Genomic DNA, 15,255 nt, shown 5'->3' with positions numbered 1-15,255 from the left:
ACTGAATATTAATGTTCCTTTGTTCAGGATGGTGTGGTCTTTAAAGAAGAAGTATTTTATATGCTTTAAAAATTGAGCTTCATCTACCAACTGTATAATATCAATAATCTTTTCATTCCTCTCTTTCTCTCTCTCCGCTGTGAAACCAGGAGGGGCTGCGGACGCTGTGCGTCGCCTACCGAAGGCTGTCGGAGTCGGAGTACCAGGAAGCGTGTCATTACCTGACCGAAGCCAAGCTGGCCCTGCAGGACAGGGAGCAGAGGCTGGCTCAGGCCTACGACGTCATCGAGAGGGATTTTGTCCTCCTGGGTGCTACAGCGGTGGAGGACAGGTTGGTCAATGCAGGAAGAGAGGAAGGGAACGATATAGAAATGGTGCAGCAAGGGGACAGGGGGGGGGGGATTAATGAAGCTTTACACTAAATTTAGACAGTTGTCCTGACTCATGGCAGCAAAAAAAAAAGGTTCACTATGAACTCTTGAGTGGTGCCTTTTGTTTTCGTTTTCTCTGGATTGTGCAGTATTTGAGTATTTTTGTGCACAACGAAATAAGACTTCAGCCTCCACCCCTGACTGATCAAGTGCTTGACAGTTTAATTTCCTAACAGATAAACTGCCGATGTGAAAACGACAGGGTTGTGGTGGTCTTGCATTGAAAACTTATCACCCGTCGGTAATGGATTAACTGAAGCTGTGATTGATGGCGCTGCCCACCCGTCTGCACCCTGAAACACTTATCGACTTTTTGACAAACAGGCTGCAGGAGAAAGCCGCGGACACCATCGAGTCGCTGCACAAGGCCGGCATCAAAGTCTGGGTCCTCACGGGGGACAAGATGGAGACGGCCGCCGCCACGTGTTACGCCAGCAAGCTTTTCCGTCGCAGCACCCAGATTCTGGAGCTGACCAAGAAGCGCACCAAAGAGCAGAGCCTGCACGACGTTCTGTTTGAGCTGAACAGGACCGTTCTCAGGCAGCGCTCCATATCCGGGTACGGAAGTCAGTTGTTCCCTGCTCCAAGTCTGGTTGAGTTTGTTGTGTTGACGAATCTCCTTGATTAAACCTCATTCAACCTCTGATTGCAGGTTGTCAGTGGACTGCCTCGACTTTGGCCTGATTATCGACGGGGCGACTCTTTCTGCAGTACTAAAACCCAGCCAAGAGGTGTCTGGCCATGGGAACTACAGAGAGATCTTTCTTGAAATCTGTCGCAACTGTAGCGCTGTTCTCTGCTGTCGCATGGCACCGCTGCAGAAAGCCCAGGTGACAGAGACTTTCTTTCTTCCTCTTTTTTTTTTTTTTTTTTGTCAATTGTTCTATGTGCATGTCTAAATAACTCTCTCACCTGGCTTAAAACATTTCTGTGTTGGCAGATTGTGAAGCTAATTAAATCCTCGAAGGAACATCCTATAACCCTCGCTGTTGGCGACGGAGCCAACGACGTCAGCATGATCTTAGAAGCACATGTTGGCATCGGTGAGTTCAGTTGCTACCTTAAATAATTACGCTCTCAATCACGAGATGTTTATACAGGTGATCCTGGTGATATCTGAGAAAATATAGTTTGTTTGTACATCCTGCTGTCATTTTTACTATTCATCCGTCTAACCAATCGCACATCCGGTTATCTGTTTGCCCGTCCAAACGCGTATCTTTCCATCCCAAATTTAAAGTCTAACCTTCTGCAATGACTTCATGAGGAGCTCTGACAAAAATTTGTCATTGAAAAGCAAATAATTTTCACTTAGTGTTTTCTCATTGCTCTGTTTGGAGTGCATTATTTTTTATGCCTATTATACTCAGTGTGTTAGGAGTTCATCTCCTGCATGCCAGTGCTATTTTCATCCTGCTGGATGGTGTATCTGTACTAGACACCCACACCTAACGCGCTCAAGATGCTCACAGAAAGGGGGTGTAAGCATGGAGTGAGGAAATGTGGATTTAATGCAAATTATATAATTTGCAATATTTAACAATTACACCATCATCAAAATGATGTGCGATCCTAGTAGGAACCCTGATTTTCTATTTCTGAGCTTTACATTCCAGATTGTGAGTAAACAGTTTCTTTCCCCTAGGCATCATGGGTAAAGAAGGCCGACAGGCAGCCAGGAACAGCGATTATGCCATCCCAAAATTTAAACACCTGAAGAAGATGCTTCTGGTCCACGGCCACTACTACTACATCCGAATCGCTGAGCTCGTTCAGTACTTCTTTTACAAGGTAAGGGGCGAATGCTTACAAACGTAAATCATTTTATGCTTGTTTGAACTGGAAAAAAAAAAACCCAGCCGAAACACAGATGACTGGATTTAGTTCTCCGGTAAAGTGCAACTCTCTCCTGGATCATTCACGGGCGCAGTGATCAGTGTGTGTGGCTTCCACAGCATGTAGCGCTCTGCCGACTGACTCAACTTTTTCCCATTTGGCATCACCGCTTTTATTTTTTTTTACCGCCCACTCAGTAAGCTCATAGGGCATAATCTCACCATAAACAGGAATGTGTAGATAGCTGCAGTTTTAGATTTGTTTTTTGTGGTTCATCATTTATTTATTTTTTGTTTGTTTTTGTTTCCTCTCTCTTCTCCTCTTAAATCCTTGCAGAATGTGTGCTTCATCTTCCCTCAGTTCCTGTATCAGTTCTTCTGTGGCTTCTCGCAGCAGGTAGGTACTTTATACTGTACAGGAAAAAGCTTTTTCCCGTTGTAAGGTTCTGTTGAAGCTTATTCACAATTTATCAACAGCGCTACAGTTTTAAAAACAATTTTTACTTGTGAATGAAATAAAAACCCTGGAAATTGGGAACTAGTAACTAGAGAGCTGTAAAAAGTGTTTGTCCCCTTAAAGATTCCTTCTGTTTATAAGAAGAAAGTTAACGTGGTTATGGAAGTAATAATGGATGGCGTCGTCTTTATGTCGTTGATGTCAATTTTATTCAGCAGTGGGAATCAACAGTATTGTCACAAGATGATAAAAACACACAGGAAGCTAATAAAAAGGAAACACAACTAATAGAAACGTCCTTTGTTGGAACGCAGACTGTAACTTCTGTAAATAAGTATTTTGGATGTGTAGTCAGCCATGATTGGAAGGATTGTGATATAACCATAAAAATGTAAAAAATAAATAAACAATAAAACCATTTAAGTAAATTAAGCGTTTCTCCTATTTGGTTGCTTCTTGTGGTAGAAGTGTTCGCCTCTGGTTAAATCAAGCCCACTTGTAGCTGTAGTTGTCAGGCCTCCGAGGGAATGTCCTCGAATCTTTGGAGGCAGCTGAAGCTGAGGGTCGTCAAACCCAGGTAGCCGTCCCTGCTAGTAGAGATGAAACTGGAGGAAGGAAGGGAAATCGTATCCTTCCCCAGAGCTATTGTGTAAGAGAGCAAGGTGTGAAAACACATCCTGTCTGTGGAGGTGGAGCTATTTGAAAAGGAAAAGATTACATAATAAAGGTGCAGAATCCAGAGTTTTTCTTTTGTTTTCCTTCTTGTGTGAGTTTCATGGTTATAAATGCATAGAAATCAGCTGGCATTGTTTAACAGGAACACTCTTTTAGTTCCTACCTCTAAAGCATCTCTGTCCCTTTGCAGCCTCTGTACGACACGGCGTATTTAACGCTGTACAACATCAGCTTCACCTCCCTCCCCATCCTCCTGTACAGCCTGGTCGAGCAGCACGTGACCATCGACACGCTGAAGAGGGAGCCCTCTCTGTACAGGTGACGACGCTTGATTTTGTGCGACGCCGCGCCTCGCGTCCCGTTTACCTTTATTAACACGTTTTCCCTCCGTGCGTCTCAGGGACATCGCGAAGAACTCCCTCCTCCGTTGGCCCGTCTTCCTGTACTGGACGTGCCTGGGTGTGTTTGACGCGGTCATCTTCTTCTTCGGTGCCTACTTCCTGTTCGACAACACCACCTTCACCAGCAACGGCCAGGTGAGCTTCTCTGCGTCTGCGTCGCCAAAGGCAGTGAGGAGAAACGGCAGACATGACATGCGCATCAGAGGCATCAGTCATGGGAGGATAACTGTGGAGTCTCCATGAACGCTCACTCATCTTCACCGGACGCTTTTAGGTGCAGCGACTTGACGTTGTAGTCGTGTTTGGTCTCTATATGGCTCAGCACCAGTAAAGTTTCTGTCGCCGGAACATCGGATCTCCATTCATATCGAACAACACAAGAGCATCTTTCTCTGTATTGTTAATTTGTATCATGTCAACTGTTTTTGATTGCCTTTGGTCCTGTTTTTTTTTTTTTTGTTTGTTTTGTTTTGTTTTTTTAAGTTTAAACATCCTGAAATTCATTTTACCCTTTGTCCTGATTCTTTTCTCTTTTCTCCTCCCTCCCTTTTTCTCTGCTTCCTCGCTCTTTATTTTGCTCCTCTCCTCCTCCTCCTTCTCTTCTTCTTCTTCTTCTTCAGCTTATGACCACCAACACACAGATGGTAAGCCTGTCTCCCTCCCCTGTCAGCTCTCTCTGTCTTCCATGCCCCTTTTCAGTTCCTGTCGTCTTGTTTATGCTTTCAGTTCATCCTCACTCCACCTAATCCATGCAACTCTCATTTGGATGTGTAGATTCCTAGCGCTTTCGTTCCCCCTCTAAATTTCTGCAACGCTCTGAATCCCGCATAGTACCTAATCTTAACCACTCTGCTGACATGGCAGAAATCCTAGAAGCTTCTCCACATTATCCCTGTCTTGTGCTGTGGCAGGGAATTTAATATTCGCTGCTGATTTAGATCCAACATCTGTTTGTTTCCTTTTCTGTCTGCCGTGTTTGTTTTTGTGTGTACTTGTGTGTCTGTGTACTTTTATTAATATTACGCTGTCTGCCCGTTTAAAATAATTCTGGATAGGCTTTTTTGGTGCCAACAGCCATCTTTAGTTGTTATATAAGCCGTCCTCTTTGCCTCGATTTCCCCGTTTCCCCGCCCTCCTCCCCTCTCTTATAGTCCCATCCCATCTGTTAACTCCTGGTGTCTGCCTAAACCTTGCTAGGATTTCAGCAAGTAGCAACATGTGAATGCTGTGAAATAAATTGGAAATGTTTATTTTATTTTTTACCAAAATCCTATCCTAATAATAATTAACATCTTTTTGAATGAACGCTCTTTTCCACCGTTAATAATAAAACATGAGATTGTCCTACACTTTCTTTCTTGTGCTCACTTGTGCTGTCTACAGTCATTGTCTTGGTAATTATTTTACTGTTAGCCTGGCCGCTAACTGTTGTCTTCATCTTTTTCTTGCAGATGTTCGGAAACTGGACGTTTGGGACTCTCATCTTTACTGTCCTGGTTTTCACCGTGACGCTCAAGGTGTGTGAGTGAGCAAAATGAAACGAGAAAAATCCTGTCTTCTTCCTGTTAGAAGTTCTCCAAAATATGAACTATAAAGGGAACAATAAAGGTTTAGGAATTAGCCAGAGGAGTTTTATTCTTTAGCTCTAGATTCATATTTACAAGATCAACAATTACATAACAGGTTCTTGCCAGCTGCAGAACTGCTAAATTTGAACTGCAGATGGTAGAGAGGGAGTAGGTGGAGGTTATGAGGGGCCTTAGAACATAACAGTATATAAAAACAGGTGTTGCAGTCAAAAGCCTTTTATGTCATCCCAAGCAAAAACAAAAATACTTGGTAAGGGTATAATTGAACAACCTCTGTAAGCTGCTGTAAATGATCAAAAATTATTCATGAACAAATGGCCAAATAACACTTGTTACCTATTTTAGTGAGAGAAAGTTTTAACGGCTCGCAACAGCAGGTAGCAGGAGCTTTTCTGAGTATTTTTTAAACTACAAATGTTCTCTATTGAGTTTTATATGCATTTTGTTGTCTAGGCGACAAAATGCCTAGGGTTAGGCTTCGTAATCTGAGGCTCGCTGCTTTTCTACGTCATTTTCTATCTTCTCTGGGGCGGCATCATTTGGTAAATCGTAAAGTTTAAGACTTTAAGCTTAAACTTCCAGAGTAAAACCAGACAAAACATCACTTTGACTACAACGGGCAGTGGTCTCGACCCGATAGTTGACCAATACATATAACACATCACACTGGTTCCATCTGTTTGGGTTAGGGCTACTAGTAAGACCACTTTAAAATACTACAAGGAAATGATTTAAAATCGTAAATTTACTGACGAGTTTCTCCTGTACCGACTGATTCGGTGTGTCCACTTCTCTCTACGGTCCAGCTTGCCTTGGACACGCGTCACTGGACTTGGATCAACCACTTCGTAATCTGGGGCTCACTGCTTTTCTACGTCATTTTCTCTCTTCTCTGGGGCGGCATCATTTGGTAAGGCCTCCACGCAGCCACAGTCCACGCAGTCTTTGCCGGACTGTTTCCGTTTGGGAATAAATGTCCGTCTTCCCTGCTGCTTGCTCAGGCCCTTCCTGAACTACCAGAGGATGTACTACGTGTTTATGCAGATGTTGTCCAGTGGCCCAGCGTGGCTCAGCATCATCCTCCTCATTACCGTCAGCCTGCTGCCGGATGTCATCAAGAAAGTCCTCTGCAGGGCTATTTGTCCAACAGCTACTGAGCGAGCACAGGTACGAAAAAGATTCTTAAAAATAGATTTGAAGTTTTACCTCTGCTGATGTTACACAGTGCGACTAACACTTTACTAAACCAATTCAACACATGGAGTTTCTTTCCAACTTGAGTTGCTTATTTAGCAAGTAGAAATTGTTTAAATCCTACTTTATGTAAATCTATGAAGATTTACAGCTTCATAGCAGAAGCTGTAAATCTCCTCCTCTTTACTAATAATCCAGGAAGACTGTTGATGTGTTTCATAGCTTTGAGCACCAGCTGGATTTACTCTGACTTCCTCTTCCCAGTAGTTTAGCTTTACCCTCCTTTTGAAGCAAGTTTTACCATGAAATGGAAGGGGGGAAAAAAAACGAGTGAAAGGTCTGACTGATTTCTTCCTGCTGTGCTCTTTTTCTTCTTCCTCCCCTTCTCACTTCACTTTATGGATCCCCCCCGTCATCCGTATCGACACGTTCCCTGTTGCTCCTTTCACTTCTCCTTCAACCTCTTCTGCATTTTTCCTCTCTCCTGCCATCCCTTCTCACCTTTTTCGTCATCCCTTCTTTTTTCACCTCTTCTCCGTGTGGTTGCGACACGCTGCACTGTCCTGCTCTTTCATGGTGACCACAGTCCACCCGCCCGTGCCTTACTGTGGAGCCGTCCACCATCTTCATGCTTTCTCAGTCCTCCAGCAGAATGAGTTTCTGATTGGCCCAGAGAGAGACGAGAGAGAGAGAGAGAGAGAGGGGAGCAGGAAGAGGAGGTGACTTTCTTTTAAGCCCTCATTTGATTGTGCATGCTGGCATGGTCCAGTGTCGAACTGCTTGTCTCTACACCATGCTAATCGGCCACTGATGACAACACAACTTCTGAGGTTTAGCCCGATTCCTGCCGTTTCTCTTCTAAGTGCTTTTTTTTTATTTTATTTTTTTTTATTGTTCCATCATATCCTGTTTCAGAAATCTGTGATGCATTGACTAAATTGCCAAAATTGGTAAGATATTAATTCTTGCGATCTGTTTTGTTATTTTTAACAATCTTCTGATGAGGTTTTCAAATGCCTAGCAAGTACAGAACTTGGTTTTATCCTAACCCATGTTGATGAGCTTTACTAATTTCTCTATTACTTAAAAGACAAAAATCCAAATTTTAAAAAAGAAAAACAGCCAAGCCTACAGACAGTTTTGTTTTTTGAATTAGCAGTGGAGAAACTGCATGTAACTCAAGCTCATTCAAAACTTGCCAGCTTTTTGACCGCCTGACCACTGTAGGTCAGGATTTTAAACTGGACCGTCGATGCCAACCAAAATAAGTGAATCAAGAATATACAAAAATGTTAATGTTTAGATGTATAAAGCTGGAAGAAACAAACTGCAAAACACTTTGTGCTGTCTTTGCAGCAAAAGGTGGTTCTACAAAGTATTGAAATGCGGCTCAGGGTCACTTTTGAAAACCATTCATGATTTCTTACTGGCCTTTCATGATTATGTGTTCGTCACATGAAATCCCATCAAAAAATCCCGACAGGATATAGGAAAGGTCACAAGTTACGAACATTGTTTCGAGGCACCATAAGACTCCTGAACTCTGTTGATTCCTATTATGTAATTATTTTTAATGAAATTGCAAATAACGACTTCTTCTAAGTCAAAGAGGAGAGGGACTGTCCAAACAGTGTAGACTTCCACAAGCAGCTTATATAAAGTAAAGAAGATGTCAGCTGCTGCCAGCATCAAATTTAGTGTCGCTTTTAGCAACTGATTTGAGATACTACCTTGTTCAGTGAGTCACGCTATTTCAATTACCGGTTATTTAAATGGAAATCTGACTTTTGAAAATATTTACTAAGACTGTATGAAAATGTAAGAAGGATTCTCTACATTTTAGTGTTTTTTTATTTTTATTTTTTATAGATTTAAATTTACTTTCAAGCTGGTAATCTACTTCTTTGTTCTGAACACTCCCTGGTGTGATCATTCTTGTGTCTAATATGTGGCTGTCAAGTCTGATGATGGTTAAATAAGGCATGGGAAGCTTCTGCAAGTTAGGAGCAGAAAATGACTCAGAATGTGGTCTTCTCGTGTGCTTTTGTGGAAATATTCTCGCTCTAAAATGGTGGAATAATAAACAAGGAGTTGAGTCAGGACGCATTTTAGATCTGACTGAGATAAAAGCCTAAAATTCCTATATTTAGTACATGAGATTGGAGCAGATTGTGTTATCAACCTTCATTTAACGTTATCTACAGAAGGTAGCGATAGCGGGGGGCCAGGAAATCTGTGTGACTCCTGGCCCATCTGGTGGCAAAGTAGGCAGCGAGAAGGAGCCGTTTGATGGAGAGAGAGAGTGTGGACATAAAGATGCTGGACCTATGACTATCTGAAATCTCAAAGCTTGTGGGCTAAGACCTCCATGGCGAAAGCACAAAGCATGGCTGCTGCTTCTGTTTTAATAGAGGCGGTGGGTTAGGTCAGTTTGTATGTGTTCCTCAAGAAATGTCCTTTTCTCAAACTCACTATCCGGGAATGATAACCCCACAATTAAGTCTGCTGTGCCAGTTCCACAGCTAATCAGACTCCCACTGCTAGCGTGCTGAAAATGAGCCGGGTCTGGGTTGCAGCCAAATGAGGAATTCCACCTTTCCTCCATTTTTATTGAGCCTGAGCCACTTAACCCCCCGGGGTTCATTCATTTTGTGTTCCTTCTGTGTCCCTTGCTTTTTTTTTTTTTTTTAAATTCCGCAAATTCATTTGTAAATAAAATGCTTCATCTAAATTCTTTGGACACAAAACAGTCTCTTGTAAACATTGCTGTAAAAATATTATGCCCGTCACCAGTGGTCACTGGGCGAGAGCGAGGCGTACACCTCTGTCAGAAAATATGAACTTCTTTCAATTCAGCGGGTGTAAATTTCAGTTCTTACAACACATAAGATATTTAAATTTTATATATATATATTTTAACACCTTATATTCTAGTTTTAGTGGTTAAAGTATTCTCTTCCTTTTTCTGTTCTAGAAAAAACACTAAATTAAAAACTAATTTCCATCCTATGTTTGCAAATTGGAATCTGAACGGATATTACCAGAGCCTGAGAGTGTTAAAAATTTGCTGGAATCTTGATTCTGATCAGTTTTTATTGTAGTGCAAAGTCATAGAAACAACAAATTTCAAGCTCTTACGTGTAAAGTTTAAGATTTACTGTGCATATGCAAACATCTCCACCTAGTGGAAACAAGAAAAATGTACATTTTGATAAGGTTTCAACACAGGAGAATAAAATAATTAAAACGGAAACCAAATTACAATGGTAGTCCAAAAATGAAGAAAAACAAAATTAGAAAAATTAGATGAGTTAAACTATGAACTATTTGTATGGCCATATACATATATATTAGTGATTATTATCAAAAGTATCATTGTTACCATTAATATCTTTAAATGTTTTTGTTAATCCCTGGATACTGCACACCTTCATTCAGCCTTCCTGTTATCTGTTGCAGTCCATGTGAGGTCAACTCTCCTTCGTCAGCTCGACGAAACTCACATCCTGTGGCACGAGGATGTATGAAGGAATAAAAACAGCTAAATTACGCATTATTGAAGGAGTTAAATGGCTTGTGCCTCGCCAGCAGATTGATTGAGCTGCTGACATACCTATGTAAAAAAAAAAAGTTTGCTTTCTAAAATGTTTATAACAGCTACGTGCTTCCTCCGGATTTGTTTTAAACTCCTTACTGATATTGGAAAAACTTTGAGTCGCCTTTCTGCAGTAACATCTTCCCTACTGAAGGGTGTTGTAGTTGTGTTGTTGAATTACTGGTAGCGCTTAGGAATGGTGGATTTGAGCACTAATAAGATTCAAGGCGTGATCTGTAGGTTTAGCTTTGAAATGGAAGATATTTTGGAGATTCAGACAAATTTTACTGGTTTCGATGCAACATCAAGGTGATATTTTACTGCTGTCCCAACAAATCCAACACAAAAAACACGTTTTGTGATTTTTCTCTCTGTTTTTATATTTATTTATTTTTTATAAAAATGTTTTTGGTAATCTCCTGACATCTAGTGTTACAGACCAGGACTGCAAGTGTAAATTTATTATTATTCATATTGGGAATATTCTGCGGTCATTACTACTCATTACTGGATTTTGTCATCCAATCTGTTCGTGTTAATTTCCCCCCAAAGATCCATCACCAGCTGATGGATAAATTACAGTTCCCCCGTAATCAAAAGAAAGAAATTATTAAAACCTCAAAACAAAACTCTTATTCCTGTCATTGTAGGCTCATTTTCAGTTCGCGTCTCCACATTTGGTCGGCTGTCCTGCATGTTTTCATTCTTCTGAGGTTCAGTCCTGATTTGTCTCCTGACGACACTTCCCTCGTCTCTGTAGGTCAGCGAGAAGCTGCTGTCTGGCAGCGCGGCCGAGCTGACCCCTCTGTCCTTTCGTCGATCTTACAAAGGCAGGAGCACAGACTCCACCCTCCTCCACCTCGGTGCTGCAGAAACGCTGTCCCTCCGCAGCTCCAGTCCTCTTCCCCAGAAACTCCTGGCTCACCTGGCGGAGGGAGGAGGGTCCGACCTGACCTCTCTCAGCCCATACATGCTTCGTCTGTCAGGGGCGGGGTTTGCCTACTACGCTCCTGGACCGGAGACGCCTGTGTGAAAACAAGAAAACAACAGAAACATCACAAGATGTCGTTAAGCTCTCCATTGCAAGAGTCAAGAATTTATTGAGCATCCCGCGAAATCATGGACTCTCCATGTTCATCGTGTGCATTTTCTGGGGTCCACCTGAGTGGACCACTGTTGTCTTTGCAGTGCCCGGACTCTTTCTGTCAAAGTTTCCTGTCAGGCTCCCAATCAGAACAGTTGGAGAACTCAAAGGGAGCCTTGAGCAACTGTTCTATTTTTTTTTTTTTTTTTTTAGTTTTTTTTTGCTTTTTTTTGTGAACTCATCCCCATTTTTACTTGCATTATTGCTCTTCCTTCACTTTCATGTCATTTTCTATTTTATTTTGTAAATGTTTGTTTTAAAAAGAAAATGTGTTGTTCATGGACACTCTGTGGTCTGGCCAAGTAAGGGGATAGCAGTCTTGCTCAGCCCTTTAGGTATGCGTGTGTGTGTGCATGTGCTCTATAAGTACGCATGTAATTGCCTGTTTTTTTGTATGTTTGTACGTGACACACACCTTTACACCTTTGCCTTACAGGTACGCAGCAGAAGTGGGAGCTAAAGGAGCAAAGCGTGAAAAGGAATTGGTGTTTTACAAAGCCTTACACAGACACGCACACATGTTCATTAGTTTTACGGTGCCTTACAAAACTATTCATACCTCCTGGGCTTTTTCGCGTTTTGTCTTGTTGCAACCATGAACTTTAATTTTGGAGGGGTTCGTGTGACAAAGCAACTCAAAGTAGGAAATTAACTTACCAACACATTGCCAAGGAGAAGAGCATTAATCAGAAAAGCATCAAAGAGGACCATGATGACTCTGGAGGAGCTGCAGAGCTCTGGAGTGAGAATCTGTTAAATGGAAAACTGAAGAGGACTCGGAAGAGTTCCAAACTTTAACCGTTTGGCCTGCATGCATAAAAGTGTGGTGTGTGTGTGTGTGTGTGTGTGTGGTGAAACTCTAATCCTGAACACACCATTGTGGTGTGAAATACTTTTCTTCAACTTGGCGAGGGAAGCCGATCAGTGTTTATGGAAAAGTGAGTGAAACTGAACAAAATGGTGATCCTGGAAAAGAAACAGTTTGAAGTTATTATATACATGGAGTTTAGACAATCCACCTCGACATACAGCCAAAAGGTAAAGTGTAATAGTTTAAATCAAAGCAGATTTATGTGTTATAATGACCCAGTCAAAGTCCAGCTATAGATACTTAAAATCTGTGGCAAGATTTGTATGTACAACGATGCTCTCGATCCAATCTGAGTTGTTATGCAAAGATGCTGAAAGCTGATAGACTTGTAGCTGTTGTTACAGAAAAGGTGAACTCCGAACACATATCCACGCCATACTTTTATTACATTTATTTATTAAAAACCATGTATAAGTTCTCTTCCCCTTATTCGCCACTTTGTGTTGGTCTGCTGCATGAAATTCCAACAAAACACATTGAAGTCTGCAGTTGCATTCTGACGGAGTACGAAAAAGTTTAAGGGTTATGAATGTTTTTGAAAGGCACCGCAAAGGGGAGATGAAGCAGCTCAAGAGGAAAGTGCAGTATTTTAGCCACCCTGCCTTAATTCATGGACACCATTTTCAGTCGGTCAAATAAAACGCATTCATGAAAGTACAAGGATATTCACAGGGATTACATGTCTGTTACAGCGTCTGTTATCCCCCTCCGTCTTCTTTCTGCCCTCCTAATTGTGTCGATCTTTGTCTCATTTTTCTGTCAGCGTAGCATGTTGAATTGTCTCTGCATGCTGTACTACTCTTCTGTATATCACGGCTTGTTGCAGACATGATCATCACAAAACATATCGAGTTATTTTGAGCTTTCTGATCAGTGAGCATGCCCTCTGCTGCCACCGTGTGGCCGCTTGAGGTAATAGCCTGGAAACGGCGGGGTACTGATTTATGAATGTTGCTATCCCTCACTGTTGCAATGTGCTTTGTGTATTTGCTGCCATGATATGTGTCATGAAAACGCTAATGTCAGAATGCTAATATTAGGTAGGTGTGTTACTAGGGGTCGTCTCTGTGTTGCATTAACTCCTACGTTTTTGTTTTTTCTTTTCTGTAATGCTCTATAAAACTATTGATGTCAGTGTTATATGTATGGATGTAAATGACAAAGATTTTGCCATATGTATATATATATATATATACATATATATATATATATAGTCTAAAGAAGGTAGATAGTTTGTCGGGAATAGGTGTGAGACTTGAAAAGGCGACGTCACAATCAAAATCAATGAGAATGTCGAACTGATTTGTCCATCATGTCCTGTATCTGAAGATTGTAGCTCATAATGGATGAACCACTTTTCCGCATTTCTGAAAGCATTTCCGAAGACCTCTTTGTCCAAAGCCTATCTAGTCCGCTAACATAGAAATGTACTGACTCTGGAAGTCTTGAATGTGACATTCTGAAGCATTTTTTATATGTTTATACAGTTTATTTTCATACACATCGCCATCTGCCAACTTGTATAGATTTGATAACAGGTGTTCAGTATTTTTCTACTGGGGCACAGATGATTTATTACATTAATGGAAAGTTTAGGTTCACCCTCTCAGTTTTCAACCCAAAACCTCCATAAGAGCCACCGTGGGTCAAACCTTCACGTTTTTGTGGTGGTCACTGTGTTGTTGCCATACTTCTACATACTGTGCACCAGCCCTAATAATACAGCAATGCTGTAAAGGTTATTTATTTTTTAATATTTGAGTCTTCTGATTTTCATCTCGTCATTCTTGTGTTTGTCCAGTGCTCATATTTTCTTCAATAGTTTTGTATCTCAGAGAGAAGACTATATTTTAACTGTTAGAGTGCGTGTTGACGTTTGTAACCAAAGTGAGAGTAAAATTTAAATTATATGGTTTTGTTAGAGTTACCTATAGTCCGACACACTGCACTTTGTTTCACAACAGATCAGTTTTACCCTTAAAGAAACAAGCAAGCTCTATTGCCTGTCAACTGGAGTTTGTAGTTCACACTTCCTCACGTTATTTTTCTAAGATTGTATGGGGTGAGAATTGACAAAAAAAAAAAAAAAGAAGTGACCTAATGACCTGACTAGGAATGAACTGTCTGTAGGTGCCAGCCTCTGTCTCAGCGGGTTTATCACACCAGCCTTCTATTGCAGATCAGAATGTCAAACTGCTTTTTCTAAGTCCATCAGCACAACAGCAGGTGCTCATCCAGTCACTCCTGAGCTTGGTAAAGGTCTGAAACATCGACTGCTCTGCTCCAAGGAGCACACTTCATATCATAGTACCTTTAGTATGCCACTGTTTGTATTACTAAACAGTTTTTGACAAATTACTTGGTTTTTTCTTTGTTTTGTTTTTGGATAAAGATTTTAAAAGTTCACATGTTGACTTTTTGCCAGCCTGTCTGTAGCAAATGAGGACAAAGCACTGTATTGTCATTCTGCTTGTAATAAAGAATGAAAGAGAAATGAATGGCCTTCTTACAGGTTTTTTTTTTTCTTTCTGTTCTTACGATGATGTGTAATTCCATCTCTGTCCAGCAGGGGATCTACATTACCCATTTCTAGTTTCTGTTTCCAACTGACATGACGCAAGTTGGATATCGGGGGCAGCTCCCCTGGATTGGCAGACCGGGGTGGTGGTCCCCCTGTTTAAAAAGGGGGACCGGAGGGTGTGCTCCAATTACAGGGGGGTCACACTCTTAAGCCTCCCTGGTAAGGTCTATTCAGGGGTCCTGGAGAGGAGGGTCCGTCGGATAGTCGAACCTCGGATTCAGGAAGAGCAGTGTGGTTTTCGTCCTGGTCGTGGAACACTGGACCAGCTCTACACCCTCAGCAGGGTCCTGGAGGGTGCATGGGAGTTCGCCCAACCGGTCTACATGTGTTTTGTGGACTTGGAGAAGGCGTTCGACCGTGTCCCCAGGAGGGCCTTGTGGGGGGTTCTCCGGGAGTATGGGGTACCGGGCCCTTTGATACGGGCTGTCAGGTCCCTGTACGACCGGTGTCAGAGTCTGGTCCGCATTGCCGGCAGTAAGTCG

At 41.8% G+C, this 15,255-nt stretch overlaps 1 protein-coding gene across 1 annotated transcript in view; it reads left to right on the top strand.

Annotated features, from left to right (window-relative positions):
* LOC106918456 (phospholipid-transporting ATPase IH-like) overlaps positions 1 to 14,284 on the top strand; it is a 36,566-nt gene extending 22,282 nt beyond the window's left edge. The window contains exons 18-29 of the mRNA XM_014988260.2: positions 150 to 331; positions 756 to 989; positions 1,084 to 1,261; positions 1,372 to 1,474; positions 2,077 to 2,222; positions 2,604 to 2,663; positions 3,589 to 3,716; positions 3,799 to 3,934; positions 5,251 to 5,316; positions 6,195 to 6,298; positions 6,390 to 6,555; positions 10,938 to 14,284. Of these exons, the coding sequence (XP_014843746.1) occupies positions 150 to 331; positions 756 to 989; positions 1,084 to 1,261; positions 1,372 to 1,474; positions 2,077 to 2,222; positions 2,604 to 2,663; positions 3,589 to 3,716; positions 3,799 to 3,934; positions 5,251 to 5,316; positions 6,195 to 6,298; positions 6,390 to 6,555; positions 10,938 to 11,210 (1,776 nt within the window). The 3' untranslated portion in view covers positions 11,211 to 14,284. The remainder of the gene's footprint in view (positions 1 to 149; positions 332 to 755; positions 990 to 1,083; positions 1,262 to 1,371; positions 1,475 to 2,076; positions 2,223 to 2,603; positions 2,664 to 3,588; positions 3,717 to 3,798; positions 3,935 to 5,250; positions 5,317 to 6,194; positions 6,299 to 6,389; positions 6,556 to 10,937) is intronic.
* The last annotated feature ends 971 nt before the right edge of the window (positions 14,285 to 15,255 follow it).

The sequence above is a fragment of the Poecilia mexicana genome, unplaced genomic scaffold (genome assembly GCF_051168715.1).
Source record: "Poecilia mexicana isolate PSO_F unplaced genomic scaffold, ASM5116871v1 scaffold_2, whole genome shotgun sequence".
NCBI classification, from domain to species: Eukaryota; Metazoa; Chordata; class Actinopteri; order Cyprinodontiformes; family Poeciliidae; genus Poecilia; species Poecilia mexicana.
The sequence above is the reverse complement of the archived record's forward strand: the minus strand, read 5'-3'. Positions and strand labels throughout refer to the sequence as shown.